General features: G+C 45.0%; 1 protein-coding gene across 1 annotated transcript in view; it reads right to left on the bottom strand.

The window, feature by feature from the left end:
- Positions 1-15,529, bottom strand: part of PKHD1 (PKHD1 ciliary IPT domain containing fibrocystin/polyductin) — a 1,788,124-nt gene that overhangs the window by 316,948 nt on the left and 1,455,647 nt on the right. The window contains exon 48 of the mRNA XM_085609531.1: positions 7,435-7,630. Within this exon, the coding sequence (XP_085465657.1) occupies positions 7,435-7,630 (196 nt within the window). The remainder of the gene's footprint in view (positions 1-7,434; positions 7,631-15,529) is intronic.

Below are 15,529 nucleotides of genomic sequence, written 5' to 3'. Positions count from 1 at the left end.
GCAAGTCCTACCGCTCTCGCTGGGAAGAGTTATAGCCCTCCCAGCAGCTGCAATAATTGTGTTTCTATTGTTGAGCAGCCCTCCTCCTAGCCACCCCCTACAAGTGTCCTTTGTCAAGATGGCGTCCGGCGATTACACGCTCTGACCGATGCCTTTTTGGCCCAGCTGCCTGACTGCTGACACACGAGCAGGAAGAGGGGACTTGTGTCTGGGAGCCGGGGCTCTAACATACCAGACCTTTTGCATAAGTCAAAGTGGTAACAAATGATGCATTATCCGCCTGCTGACAGGGCAGCCTGCCTGGCTTTGAAGCGGCGGCTGTGTGAAGGCCCTTACAGCCTCCCCACTCAGGCCAGGCAAACACCCTCCTTTTGATATGCTACATGCTCATTATCTCTGCCCCATTTCGTGATTTTTGATGGAAGGCTGGCAGCCCCGGCACCAGGAGGGCAGTAAAACGGAGCAGCCCCGGACAAACCCGGGCATCAAAGAAAGGCTTCCCTTGTAGCGCGCTCCTGAATTCGGACTCTTGTTCACAGGGCCGGCTTGTTCTCCAATGAAGATAAGGCCGCACCGTGAAATTCGCCGTTTTGTAGCGAAGGCAGAGTGGGCTGTCAGCAGATGTAGCTGGTAGCCATGGCGACGGAGTCACATGGACAGGGGAAGAGATGGAGGCTAAATGCAGGCCTCGGGCTGGGCCGAGAGTGACAGCTAAAGAATCCTAGAAAGCTTGTAGGCTGGATTAATTGGTTGACTAATTATATCATACCCCTGCTGTAAGTAAAAATAAAAAAAAACGCGTAAAAAAGTATCTGCTCAAAATTTTTGTAAAAGCCAACACAGGCTGCATACTTTGCAGCAGTTTGGTGGAGTCACCTGAAATATGATTGCACTGTGAAATAAATAGCTGTGTTCCTTAGGTAGCACACTAGAATATTTTTCTACCTGTAGTATTTTTTTCATTTTAGGAGGGTATCAGAGGTAGCAGCTGCCACCCATGGTAAAAAGTAAACAGCATCTTTGGGGCACTCCTTTCGACATTTCTACACACATCTTCCCTGCCCCTCGACAACTCATAAGCGGCTTAGGGGGGACTGAGAGTAGGGCATGGGCAGAATCCTGGGATGTCATCCGGGTCCATGGGTCACACAGTGTTACTTCCAGCACCCCTCGATGTGCATGACTTTATTCGGAGGTTTTCAAGATCAATCAGGTAAATTGATGGCTTTATTTCGCATATAAAGGTCTCTTTCAAAATGATACAAAGGCTGTCTGGACAGAAATCGGGCACACCTCTGGTACACCTCTTTAGCCTGTTGGGGGAATATTTTTGGATAAAGACATTTACTTAGAGTTTCAGATCCTATCAATCTACATGCTGTACAACAACAAACACTTTACAAAGCAACAGGTCTGGCTTTACTTTGCTATAGCATAAAAACAGCATTTATGCATGACTGTGTTTGAGCAAACTGAAGCCAGAGCTAGTCCTCCACTGAGAACAGGAGGTGCAGCAACACAAACCCACCAGGCTACCGTGCGACATCTTAGTTATTGGTGATTGGTGCAATGGTTGGTGTAAAGTGGAAGGTCCCTATTGAATGATTCACCAAGCTGACCACAAGAGCGAACACAGGTGTGGAAAATGTACTATGACAGATTAACTGAGGCCAGAGACAGGGGCCTTTCAAGAGTCAAAATATTGCTCTGCTAAGATGGGAACTTGCACACAGCAGGAATGTACATTCGGGCAGTTCTGAGCAATAACCCTGCAACGCGCAGTGGGCAGAGGAGGCAGTCATGAAATAACATTGCACCCAATGAACAATATTTTTACACGGGCTAATTGTCGAATGGACTTGATTCACTGAAATCCCTGGCTTAATGGTTAGAGCTCTTCTCATGAATTTACTATCATTTTTAATTTATCAACTGCAAACAATAGGGTAGAGTTACCAGTCCGTGTGATATCATGTATTCCATTGGATATGCCTATCTTCTGCTCTAGTTCCTCACTGCTGTGGGTGCAAAGCGGGATAATGGAGTGGGTTTGAGCCATTGTTTTGCGTGTCCAATAAAACAGTCCATAAACTGTAGAGTCCCCAAAACTCTGTCAGGCTGAACCAGAATACACACTCAAATATAGAGAGTTATTCGGGATGCCAAACACCACTTTATCAGTGTATAGGTGTGCCAGTTGAGGCACTACCAGTGGTGTGTTCCTAGGGGGAGGGTTCCTGTGTTCTTAGCACAGGTCTGAAATAATACCTGTTGAAGGACTGGTTGATTTTGAAGTCAGTAAATGGCAGCTGGGTCCAACATTGGGAAGACCACCCATAACAACATACCCAAGAGGTGCCAAGATTCAAGAAGGCTGTATCTCGGAACTAGATGGTCACAGTCAGAACTTGTAGCCGGAGCGGGTACCCAGAGGACAAAACCTCCTGGACCCAAAGACTCAACCAGTAAGGAGTGAAACTGGGATCAAAAGTAAAAAAACAATCATGACTTTAAATGTGACTTTTTCCTGAACTGAAAGGCCTAGTGAGATGATGAAAACAGTTCTGGAATCTGGGGAACTCTAGAAGCTGTGTTAGTAGTAGAGCTCTATGATTGTTAAATGTCTCCCCATGCTGACGCACTGAGTTCCCACAGATTCGAGAATCATTCCAACCAGCTGGACGAGGCTAGCATTTATCCAGCATTGCGGCACTGGTGGAAAGCAAGGGTCAACAAAACCATGTTTTCTTTCTTATTTTCATTTCTCCTGCAATCAAGATGCAAGGCTTCCCACGTGTTACCAATATCTTCTCAGTCTCTTCCCGAAGGCTGTGAAGTACCGGCTACTGGAATTGTGAGTGCACCTAAACATTCTTAGCAAAGTCCCATTGGTTGCCAGAGAATTGTCAGTGTAACCCAGAAACTGCAGAAGGATCTCAGATACAGTGGAAGGAGGAAGGTTTTTTGGTAATTCCATTTCCCTAGCATCATTAGATACGGTTATTTTAGTGGATCAAACACTGTACCCTCATTGAACAGCACTCAATCTGCACAACGGTTTCTATTCCTATGCACGGCAGAATATAACAATATTGTGAAGTTTACTATTTATAAATAAATACAGATTGGTATACGTCACACCATATATGTCTAGTTATAGTTTGGGTGGTAGTTATAGTTAGGACCATGTTTCCATAGGAAAGGTGTTTTTTATTTTGCCTATATGTTTAGCACTGTTAGACGAATCTTCACAAACTTTTCCCCAAAGATTTGACGCTCACTTTAGCTGTTGTCTGAAAGTTTTGGGGTGATTTGTGAAGTGGGGGCTGAGAAAAAGGGGGTTTCGGGGGTCCCAAAACGCAATTATTCCTATGTTCCCATATGTTTTTTTAACATGACTACAGCCCGAACCGCTTGACAGAATTACACCAAATTTGTCTGAAAGGTAGATATTGGTCCAGAGAAGTGCCTTTTTGTGATTTTGTGTAAATTCATTCAATAGTTTTAGAGATATTAAACAAAATTCAAAATCATATATCTAAGGGCGCGGATCCTCCCTGGATCCGACAGTTCCCGTGCTGTAATCTGATTAGCTGCTAACACTTCAACTAGGAAGTGTTGGCAGCCATCTTGGGACTTGGCTTCAGCTGAGTCCCACAAAAACCGTAAAAAATATAGAAAAGGGGGCAGGGTAGATGTGGTGGTGGTGTCCCACTGGAGGTTAAAACATTTTTTTTTCAATTTTGCTGCGAAATCACAGGTGAAAAAAAAATAAACAAGTGTGGTCTTCCGCACTTGTTTCTGAAAAAGCATCCGGGTGGGCTAGGTCCCAGGGGCATGCCTCCTTTATTAAATTAATGGAGGGGATGTACATGGTCTCCCTCCATGGGCATTTTTATGCCCCAAGGACCACCACCTCCCCATGGCTTATGTTAACATTATGGCGGGGGCAGTACGGACACACCCCCGGGACCACTACCTCCCCGGGGCTATTAATTAAATGAATAGAGGGGGCCATGCATACCCCCGAGCCCTGGTACCACCAGCTCCCAGGGGCTACATTTAACATTAAATAGGGATCCATGCAGCCCCCGGCCCCAGGGACCACCACCTCCCTGGGGTTACAATTAACATTAAAGAGGGGGCCAGGCGGCCCCCTCCTGGAGGCAATTATGGTCCTGGGGACTGCAATGACCCAGGGCTGGCTCCTGCTATGTCCGGGGTGCACACCACTGGGACATAGCTGTTTGCTGTTGCTTGGCTGGAGCAAACGAAAGCAAACACTCCAGTTCCAGTGGGCAGTAGTGGTCAAAGTGATCCTGCCCGCTGGAAGGGGAGGTTTCATCTCTTTCCCTGTCCACAGACATGCGGGCAGGGAAAAGGATGAAACTTTTGCTTTTGCACACAGAGAGCTGCTTTTGCAGCAGCCCCTGTGTGCAATAGCAATGCTGGCTCCCGCAGGAGGTGGTGAGACAGCTGGGACTGTGGGGGCCTTGACGCTCCCCCTGCAGTCCAGATCCTGCACAATGGGTGCCCTGGGTGAGCTCCAGGGCACCCAGGATACATGGCCTGCCCCTGGGGGCCAAAATCTGCCCGGGAAGGGGGGTCGCGCCCCTTATCACATTTTGGCATGACCCTAGAGGATGGGATCCCTGGGTCCAAAAACTGCCTGGGGAGGGGGGCTGTGTGGCCCGTCCCCGTTTCATTTGATATATTTTATTTTATACGCAGGTATAATGTAGTGCAGGGGTTTACAAAGTGACGCATCTGCTTAGATGTGTCACTTTGTAAATAGAGCGCAACAGGAGGCATGTTTTTACGTCACCGATGCGTCACAAAAAGTGACGCAATGGAAGTGCAAAACTGTCGCAAGGCCTCATAAATAAGGCCCAGGATGTTTCCTGTGTTTGCCCCACCCTTATAGGTCAGGTGACAGGTACTTCCTGTCAGGCCCCCATATTGGGTGGGGACTTTTTTTATATGGGTGAATTCTGTGACTGGAACCTGGGTGACTGTCTTGAGGAAGACGGAGGAGGAGGGTAATACATCCCGATCGCAGTCACTGGTAACTTAGTTAAGAACTCAGCAAACTTTCCATCGTTGTTTAGAAACATCTCCTCCCGTACCAGACAGAGAACGGAGACACCAAGTCCCCTGGCATTATAAAGACTGTAAAAGTACATAACGAGGGCAAGTTCATAATTATAGATTCCTGAAATCAGGAGACGAACGTCAAACAAGGAGCTGCAAGCATGAACATTAATTAGGGCCTGTACATGAAACTGGAGACATCCGAATGTGAAGCGCAGTTGTAGCGATGAGTGGGTGAACTGGTACATTTTAAAAGGTTTCAGTCATGCTTAATTTGTGCCGGAGGTTGCAGGTGGTGCGCCCCAGAGCTCATTTTTTAGGATAAGGACTTATATTTCCTCAAACACTTTGCCACAGAGTAACAGAGAGAAAGGCAGAACAGACAGGCAGAAATCAGAAGGAAGGGAATAAGGAAAGACAGGAAAACAGAGACAACGAGGAAATCTAGAGAAAGTTAAAAATATGAAAGAGTGAAATCTACAGACAAGACTTGTGGTGGGAGGAGGATACATTAGGTGGGTTCAATGCTAGGCAGGACTGGAATTCAGCAACACATCAGCATTATTAGTTAGCGCTCGCTGCAAGCTCTTACGAAAAACAAATGGTGTGGCTCTGGAGCAACTGTTTTTTTAAAATACAAATTAAGCAAGATATGTGTAAGAAAACCATCACTTCAATATCGCCTGCCTCCCCTCTCGCAGCATCGCAAAAAGCTCTCCCCTGACCAATGATCAAGAGGGATGCGACGGCGAGTCATCTGCGAGAGTGCGAGTTCGAATCGGCAGAGCAGTGTAACAGGGTTGGTATTTCACGGAGACAGACCTGGAGCAACAGCGCCACCTAGAGCCACCGTATATTAAAACGAGGCTATTAAATATGGTCTGCTGTGAGTGTCTTCATTTATGGTCCTACGGTCCAACCAACCAACCAATGAAAAACTGCTGGTGCAGGTGCAGGGAATCTTAGACTCGATCCATTATGCATGGAAACTAAAAAGGCACAATAAAGTGTCGTGGAGATAAAGTCATTTAAATGGCAGTCGAGGGGTTACTGGAAGCGAACAGCGAGCTGAGGTGTTAAACATACTTATGCTACGTTGCTGTAGAAACCGGATGTGGGCGGATACTTGGGAAAAAGAACAGGCGTGCCCCCTCCACTATACACTTTGCTTTCTTGAAAATGGCGTGTTGCTTCTCCCAGTGTGCATGCGGTATGTTATATTGATTGAAAATGAAAAAACTTAAACAGTGGTTCGCCCAACGTTAGAAGCCCCTGAGCAGGTGAGCTTAGATATGTCTTTGTGTGACGTATATACAGGGCACAAGTCCTAAAAAAGAGAAATGGTGGGGGGACTAACCTCGTTAATCAGTAAGCAAGTGGCATCACAGCGCGTGACATCACGCCACGTGACGTGCGTGACATCACAGGAAGTGGCATCACAAGAAGTGACATCAGATCTTAAGCCCTCACATACATATTTAGCAGGTGTATCATGAGTACATTGGAGCACATTTCGAGTATACTTGTAAACTCTCCTGAATTAGGCAGAAGATTCACACTTTTATACGCTACACATAAAACGTTGCCTTTTGTCAGTGTAAAGTTTCCTCTAGCCATAGTGCTTTAAAAGAAAAAATAGTGATATGTAAATTATTACAACGCCTCCTCAGGGGTAGTAAGCGCTATATAAATGCTATTTATTTTGTGAAAATACTGGGAAAGACCAATGCATCTGACATTCTTACAGCACATGCATATCTCCTAAACAGAGCCTGCACAAAGTGAAAAGCTGCCTCTCTTAAGTATGTGTGAAGTGCCAACAAGGTGTGATCCTTTGTTTCTCCTCTGCTGCATTTGCTTCTGGGTGTGAGGCTCCTGACTGCTGCCAGCCAGGAGACTCCAACAAAAGGAGGCCTGGTGACCCCTCAGACTCGGCCTTTTTTAAGAGCCAGCAGGAGTTAGAAATAAGAGCGCCCCGCCAGCACGTTGTTGCTGATCGAAAGCAGATAACGTTGTGCAGGTGCTGCTGAAAGTGTCCCGGTGTTTGGAAATTACACCGGGACGAATTCAGCATCTTTATCAGTGGGGCCCAACTTGTTGGCAGGGTGGACGGCATCCCCCCTAAGAAATAAGTGGGTGGACGCCGTCCACCCGCGTGTACCCCCGACTCGTGCCCTGCGTATACAACAGGATCGAATATTCGCAGGGCTGACCCAATCACACTCTAATTCTATAAAATTGACACCAGTTGCATTGGGGTTGGTAATAGTTATATCTCTTGTTAAGGAGTTACGAGGAATCTATACAAAGCGCAGCCAGTAGGAATGCAGTGCAGCTACTTACCCAGATACATTAGCTTCCTTATTCGGCTATCAAAGAACCAATCACAGCCTTTGTTATTACTTGGAGAGGGTGGGAACTGAAGTGATTGGCCTGGCCGTCCTCCACAAGTGATCCTTACATCCACATGCGATGGCAAGTCTTCATGCTGCAACAGCAAGTAATTTCCAGCAGCAAAGTTATCGAACGTTGCCGAGTACTGCATATAAAATATAGCATATAATGAGTTGCAGGTACAGCTCAGACAGAACATCTACAATAGTTGCTGTTCAAGAAGACCCCAAAAATAATACACACTGTCATCTTGTTCCTGGTAGTTGAAATTGTACAGGAATGCATGCAAAGATATCGTGACACATCTTGTAATCTATAGATAACTTCACAGATGAGGATGATATGTATTGCTATTCAACAAATCTAGCACATACCCCATGCACTATTCTATGCATTCAGTTTCAAGAACAAACTTGTGCCTTGTATTCATTTTTATTTATATTCAAATATTTTTCTGTAGAACAAAAATATTAATATTCAAAGACCTAACAGGGCATTGGTAAAAAGTAGTTTTATATTTGATACAATGGTCTAATTTTTTGCACAATTCCATGAAAATCACAAAAGCCCTTTGCTCTGGAGAGCATAGAAGTCTCGGTGGTCATGTGAGGCCTGGAATCAGTTAATCAATCAATCAGTACTTGGAGAGTGCGGCTTTTCACCCGTAAGGATATGCTGGCGTTGGATTTCTGGGCTTAGTCGAAAAGCCAGGTCTAGAACCTTTTCCTGAAGTCCATCAGCGAGGGTGATGTTCAGAGTTGGAGAGAGGAAGGGCATTCCAGGACTTGGCAGCAAGGTGGGAGAAGGAGCTGCCTCCGCAGTGGCTAAGGTAGATGTGTGGTGCCCATGCAAGGGTGAGGAAGGCGGAAGGAAGGTTTCTGGATGGTTGGTGGAAGTTCAGGCAGTGGTTCATGTATGCTGGTCCTTGGTCTTGGAGGACTTTGTAGGTATATCAGTAGTTAGAAAAAGCATCTTTTCTGGATGGGGAACTAGTGGAGGTTTCTCAGGTGCTGGGTAATGTGAGTCTGTTTGGGCAGGTTGAGGATCAGTCTGGCCGCTGAATTCTGCATAGTCTGGAGCCTTCTCATGAATACGGTGGTGGTTCCTGCATCTGCGTATAGTGCGTTGCCGTAGTCCAGATAGCTGGTGAGAAGGGCTTGTGTCACTGTTTTTTTGGTGCTTGTGGGGAGCCATTTGAAGATTCTTCAGAGCATGCAGAGGGTGTGGAAGCAGGCAGAAGAGACTGTTTTGATCTGTCACTTCATATTGAGTTTGCTGTCCAGGATGATGTCAAAGATACTGGGCCTGGTCTTTTGATATTTGTGTAGGTCCGAACTCAGCAGGCCACCAGCTGTCGTTCCAGAGGAAGGTATGGTTGCTGAAGATCAGCACTTCGGTCTTGTCCGTGTTGAGCTTCAGACAGTTGTCCTTTATCCAGGGGACGACGTTCTTCATGCAGTTGTGGAAGTTTGTCTTGGTAGTGGTGGGGTGTGCAGAGGGGAAGGGGATGAGCTGAGTGTCATCTGCCTAGGATATGATGTTGATATCATGGTTTTTGACGATGTTGGCGAAAGGTGTCAGGTAGGTGTTGAAGAGGGTGGGGCTGGGGGATGAACCTTGAGGGATGCTGCAGATGGTGCTCCTGGTTTCAGAGGTGAAGTGGGGAGGCGGATTCTCTGTGTGTGTCTCATGAGGAAAGATGCAATACATCCAAGTGCGACTCCCTTGATTGCAATCTGGTGCAGTCTCTTGATGGGTGTGTGGTGGGACATGGTGTTGAATGCTGCAGAGTGGTCAAGAAGGATCAGGGCAGCTGATTTTCCTCTGTCGATTAGGGTGTGGATGTTGTCTGTGGTGGCAATCAAGACGGTCTCGGTGCTGTGGTCGGCTCAGAAACTGGATTGGCAGGTGTCTAACAGGTTCTTTCTCTCCAGGTGTTCAGTGAGCTAGCGGTTGATGGCCTTCTCCAGGTCTTTGGTGGGAAACGGGAGCAGCGAGAGGGGGCAGTAGTTCTGGAGATCGCTGGGGTCTGCAGGGTGTTTCTTGACAAGAAGTCTGACCTCTGTGTGTTTCCATGCTTCTGGAAAGGTGGTTGAGGTGATGGATGTGTTGAGAATGGTGGTGAGTTGCTGGCTGATCTCTTTGCTTCCTAGGTTGAAAAGGTGTTGGGGTGAGGGGTCAGTGGGTGCGTCTGAGAAGATGGAGTTCATTATGACTGTGGTGTCCGGTGTGGTAAGCTGTTCCCATGCGGTGAGATGTTGGTCGGGGAAGACTTCCATAGGAGTGAGGCGGCCGAGGAGGTCAGTGGGTTGGGGCTCAAAGTTCCTGTAGATGGTGGATATCTTATTGTGGAAGTGATTTGCTAGAGCGTCGCAGAGTTCCTGTGAGGGAGGGATCGTGTGCTCGGTGGCTGTTGGGCAGGAGAGCTCTCTGAGGATGCTAAAGAATTCCTTGGTGTGGTTGGCGCTAGCCTCTATACGGTCTGCTGGGTGTCCTTTTTCATATCTTTGAGTCGTTGATGACATTTGTTGAGGGCTGACTTGAAGGTGGCTCAGTCTGTATCGTCTCTGCTGGTGCACAAACTTTTCTCCAGTTGTTTGCAGATGTGTTTCTATGCGCTGAGTTCCAGTGTGTACCAGCTGGCTTTTTTGGTGGATGTGCGAGTTTTGGCTGTTTTGATGGGGGCAACTCGGTTGGCGGGGTTGGTGATCCAGGTGCTGAAGATCCGGAGTGCCTGTTTCATGTTGGTTGCTTTGTTAGGCTGGGCGGTGTTGAGGACATTTGTCCAATGGCTCTGTGTAACTTTGCCTCAGCTGCAGAACGAGGTGTTGGGCGGGTGGGGTTGGTGCGAGGTGGTCCTGTGATTGTGAAGTGGATGATGTAGTGGTCAGTCCAGGTGAAGTCTGTGGTATGGCTGTATTTGACTCTGTTGCTGGATGTGAAGCTAGGGTCCAGCGTGTGTCCTGCTCTGTGTTTGGGGTCTGTAACCAACCGGGCAATTCGAATGTTGTCTATTTGTTCCAGGAGGTTGGCAGAGTTTGTGTCTGAGGGGTCATCCAGGTGGAAATAACCCTGACTTTTATTAAACAATATGCAGAGGAATAGCACACACTCGTATTGTCATCATAGAGTGTTTGTAATTTTTTGGGGTAAGGCACTATTCAAACTAAAACACATCGACTGGTTAAATGTGCCTAGTTAATTCCATTTGGGTCTGTCAATTTTGGTCATTCGCAATATGCCAAAAAGCACATATGTGGTAAGCACCAAAGTATCAGGATCAGGGGATCCTGCTAATGTCCCTATGGCATGGTGAGAGACACATAAGAGGTCAAATTCCCACGTTGAGTTAAAGGTTCAACCTCCTTCCGACTCCTGCGGCCTCCCACACTTGTCATTTACCTAACAATCAGGGCAAATGCAGTTAAAGTATAGCTTTATCCAGCTAGCACTTCCCAGGGGCAGATCCGAGCCATGCTCACAGAAACTCTTTTTTTTTTTTACTTTCCCAGGTGGGAGTTAATACATTACTACCACCCTCCCTCCATGACAGAGGACTGGTGTATGTAATTGTTTGACACAAATGTAACCTTTAAGACATCAACCAAATAATAGACAGTGACAGGAATCCAGAATATCCTGAGGTTAAAGTCCCACCTTTGCACCCCACTCCTGGAAACCAGGCACAAGCCATCCTTGGACCATCAATAGATATATATGTATACGATTCCTTATGAGGAATCAATTTGGTGACTCTTATCAGTTTGGAGATACAGAACCAATCATGTTTCCAATATGTTATAGTACAATTTCTTCAATACTTTATATGCCTAGGAGTAGGAACAACAAATATTTTCTATGGATACTTATGGATGCACAATTGGTCTTTCATCTGTGCACGCATTTGAAATTATTTTTTACACTATATTTTATTGTTATTTAATGGAAGAGAAGCTGACCCTTCACCAAAAATGTATGTGTGTGTATAGCAGTCTTCGTACAAAAAAACAGAACAAACAAATGAACATAATAACGTATGGCAGTCCAATTGCAATGTTTAGAATACCATAGTTAAACTTATCATTCAGTATTAGTGTTCAAATTTAAAGGATTAACCATTTTTTTGTACTTAAAACAGTGTTATCCCTCTGACAGACATAACGTTGTACCATTTTATATTGATGTTCAATGTAAGAAAAGTTGATCCTTTGTCTAAAATATCCAATGTCTATAACAGCCTTCAAAATAGAAAGAAACAAATGACGAATGAACATAAACACACACACACACATATATATATACATATATGTATATATGTATATATTACCTACTGGCGGTCGCCAGTAGGTAGTTATAGTTAGGACCACGTTTCCATAGGAAATCCGCAACATTCTATTTTGAATAACTTTGGCGCCGGTCGACGAATCCTCGCGAATTTTTCAAAATAGGTGGGGCGCTATGCTCCGCTCCTACCCTGAAAGTCTCGGGGGGATTCGTCAAGCGGGGGCTGAGATAAAAGGGGGGTCCCAAAACGCGTTTTTCCCATGCATTTTTCCATAGGACCTTTAGACAGGGCTACAGCCCGAACGGCTGAACAGAATTTAATGAAATTTGGCAGAGAGGTAGTCCCCAGGTCAAGGAAGTGCCTTTTGTAGGTTTGGTGTAAATCTGTTCAGTAGATTCTGAGAAAATAGCCTTTAAATCAATATATATATCAGAGCCAGCTTACGGTGCGCTTACGGTGCGCTTACCGTACGCGTACGGTGACGTGCGCGAGCGCGATTCTGATTGGCCGTTAGATCTTAGTAAACATTCGAATTGGTCTAAACCAGGAAGCGGCGGCCGCCATTTTCTCTCTCGCACTCTGACAGGGTGTTGAATAACAAAGTCAAAAAACATGTAAAGGGGCTGTTTAGACAGCTCCCAAGCACCTAGCCATGTCGAGGGAGTCCCCAACGATCCCCCAAGTAAAAAAAAACAATTTTAATTTTTCCGAAAATTTCGCCGATTACGCTTACCGTACGCGTACGGTAGACAATTTAAAAAAAAAAAATATATATCCCCATTCTCCCCGCCCCGTGTGCAACTGGTGCCCGAAGGACACCAGTTGTGCATGGCTTATGTTTATATTACAAAACAAATATTTTACCTGTCACAACGATACTCATCATATGTTTCCTCCATGTGCGCACGGTGCGCGAAGCGCATCGTGCGTTCAGGGCCCATCTAGCGTAACGTGGACACGCGGTGCGCGAAGCGCACCGTGCGCGCACGGAACGAACTGCGTTAAGTGGGCGCGCACGCCACAAATGGCGTAAAGTAACTTAGCATTTAAAAAAACGTACAAATTCACTGAAAAAACCATAGGTTTCACACACGTTATAGTTAGGAATTAGCATTTAAAAAACCTTGCAAATTCACTGAAAAAACCATAGGTTTCACACATGTTATAGTTAGCTGGACATTTTACTGATAAAAAACCAATGAAATTCCCGCGTTATAGTTACTGTAGGCAACTATAACTCACGCGACCGTAATCCTCTGCTGATGACATATGTGTCTTTATGAAAAAAAAATATTTGTAATATATGTATAGCTAAAATTTAATGGAAGAAGACATGGGCAAATAAGTGTCTAAATACAGTATTAGCATCAGCAGAGGATTACGGTCGCGTGAGTTATAGTTGCCTACAGTAACTATAACGCGGGAATTTCATTGGTTTTTTATCAGTAAAATGTCCAGCTAACTATAACATGTGTGAAACCTATGGTTTTTTCAGTGAATATATATATATATATATATATATTCACTTAAAAAACCATAGGTTTCACACATGTTATAGTTAGCTGGACATTTCACTCGTAAAAAAACAATGAAATTCCCCCGTTATAGTTAGTGCAGGCAACTATAACTCACGCGACAGCAATCCTCTGCTGATGACGTCAGATATTACATCACTGTATTTAGACACTTATTTACCCATGTCTTCTTCCATTAATCTTTAGCTATACATATATTCCTATTATTTATTTTTCAGAAAGACACATATGTAATCAGTGATGTAATATCTGACGTCATCAGCAGAGGATTGCGGTCGCGTGAGTTATCGTTTCCTGCACTAACTATAACGGGGGAATTTCATTGGTTTTTTACGAGTGAAATGTCCAGCTAACTATAACATGTGTGAAACCTATGTTTTTTTAAGTGAATTTGCAAGGTTTTTTAAATGCTAATTCCTAACTATAACATGCCTGAAACCTATGGTTTTTTCAGTGAATTTCAAAGGTTTTTTAAATGCTAATTTATGTATGTATTTTTTTTAATGGAATTTTTAGCTTGCGCGCACCGTGCGCGAACTTCGCGGAATTTTTCCGTTTCTACCGTGCGCGCAGGGTGCGCGCACTCCGCGATTTTTCGAAAAAAAAATTAAATCTTTTTTTGGCCTTTGGGGGTCCTTCTGGGACACCCTGACAAAGGCTAGGGGGTCAGGAACTGTCCACCCTGCCCCCTTTTCACGTTCTCCACCTTTGTTTTTTACCCCCTCAGACTGCGAGAGACAAAATGGCGGCCGACACTTCCTGGTTTCGACCGATCCAAATGTTTACCGACATCTAACAACCAATCAGAATTGCGCTCGCGCACGGCAGGGTGCGCGCACGCTGCGCGCGTATAGATATTGATATGCTTTTAAATGCTATTTTCTCAGGAAATACTGAACAGATTTACACCAGACCTGCAAAGGCACTTCCTTGACCTTATGGCTACCTCTCTGCCAAATTTCAAGTAATTCTGTTCAGCCGTTCGGGCTGTAGCTGCGACTAAAGGTCCTATGGAAAAATACATGGGGAAAACGCGTTTTGGGACCCCCCCTTTTTCTCGGCCCCCGCTTGACGAATCACCCCGAGACTTTCAGGGTAGGAGCTGAACGGAGCGCCCCATTTGTTCTGAAAATTTCGCGAGGATTCGTCAACCGGCGCCAAAGTTATTCAAAATAGAATTTTGAGATTTCCTATGGAAACTCGGTCCTAACTATAACTATCTACTGGCGACCGCCAGTAGATAATATATATATATATATATATATATATATATATAATATATATATATATATATATATATATTATATATATATATATATATATATATATTTTTTTTTTTTTTTTCCGAAGAATCCCTGGAGCTTATCGAAAGCAAGCATAATTGAAGTGGAGCGGAAGGGGTGTACAGCCAGCGGGAAGACACCAGGGGCTGCGGGTTGGAGAACGCGGAGCCATCGGTAGATCCCCGTTTGGTGAGTAAAACCCAAGCTAGCTTCTTGTTTTAAAGAACGCAGTAGCGGCAGGCACGTAGGCACTCAGGATTGCCTGAAACAGTCTTCGCACACGTTTGTTTCAAAATTGAAACATTGTAACTTGTAATGTTTACTGACCGAGAGAGAGAGGAGGCAGCTGAAGGGCTCTTTTCAAGAACGAAGCGGAATGCGGATATCGATCCGAAGGAAACACAGGGAGCTGGAGCGGCAAAAAGCAATCTTAAAACCCTCTTTAATAAATTAGAGAAAACTTACAAAAAAGAAACAAGGAAATGGTGGGAGGCTACCTCGCTGCAGAGATATATAGACTGTGATCGTATCCCAAGGGGGCTGCGCATTTATACCACACCGTCATACGAACACCCAGATCCCCTATTATTACAAGAATGGGCTGAGTATACAACTGAATCAGCAAAAGGAATGGTGAAAATTTTGATTAAATATGCCTGGAGTGACAGACAGAAACTACTCGATGAAATCAAGGAAATTGAGGCATTAATTGCATTGGATAAAGATGTGAAGCAGAAGGAGGAATTACAACAGGGCATTAAGAAGCGGCTAATAGATTATGAAAGTGTCATCAAACATCGCAAGCAAACCAAATTTTTAAGGGACGAGAACGATTATGAATCGGGGAGAATTCTAACGTTTGCCAGAAAATACGATGCCCCTAGAAAACAACTACTACAGCAAAAACCGACTGAGGTGTCATCACGAGATACATCGGAATC

This window comes from Triturus cristatus, chromosome 6 (genome assembly GCF_964204655.1).
Source record: "Triturus cristatus chromosome 6, aTriCri1.1, whole genome shotgun sequence".
Taxonomy (NCBI): Eukaryota; Metazoa; Chordata; class Amphibia; order Caudata; family Salamandridae; genus Triturus; species Triturus cristatus.
Note: the sequence above shows the minus strand (reverse complement) of the source record. Positions and strands in the feature narration are given on the sequence as shown.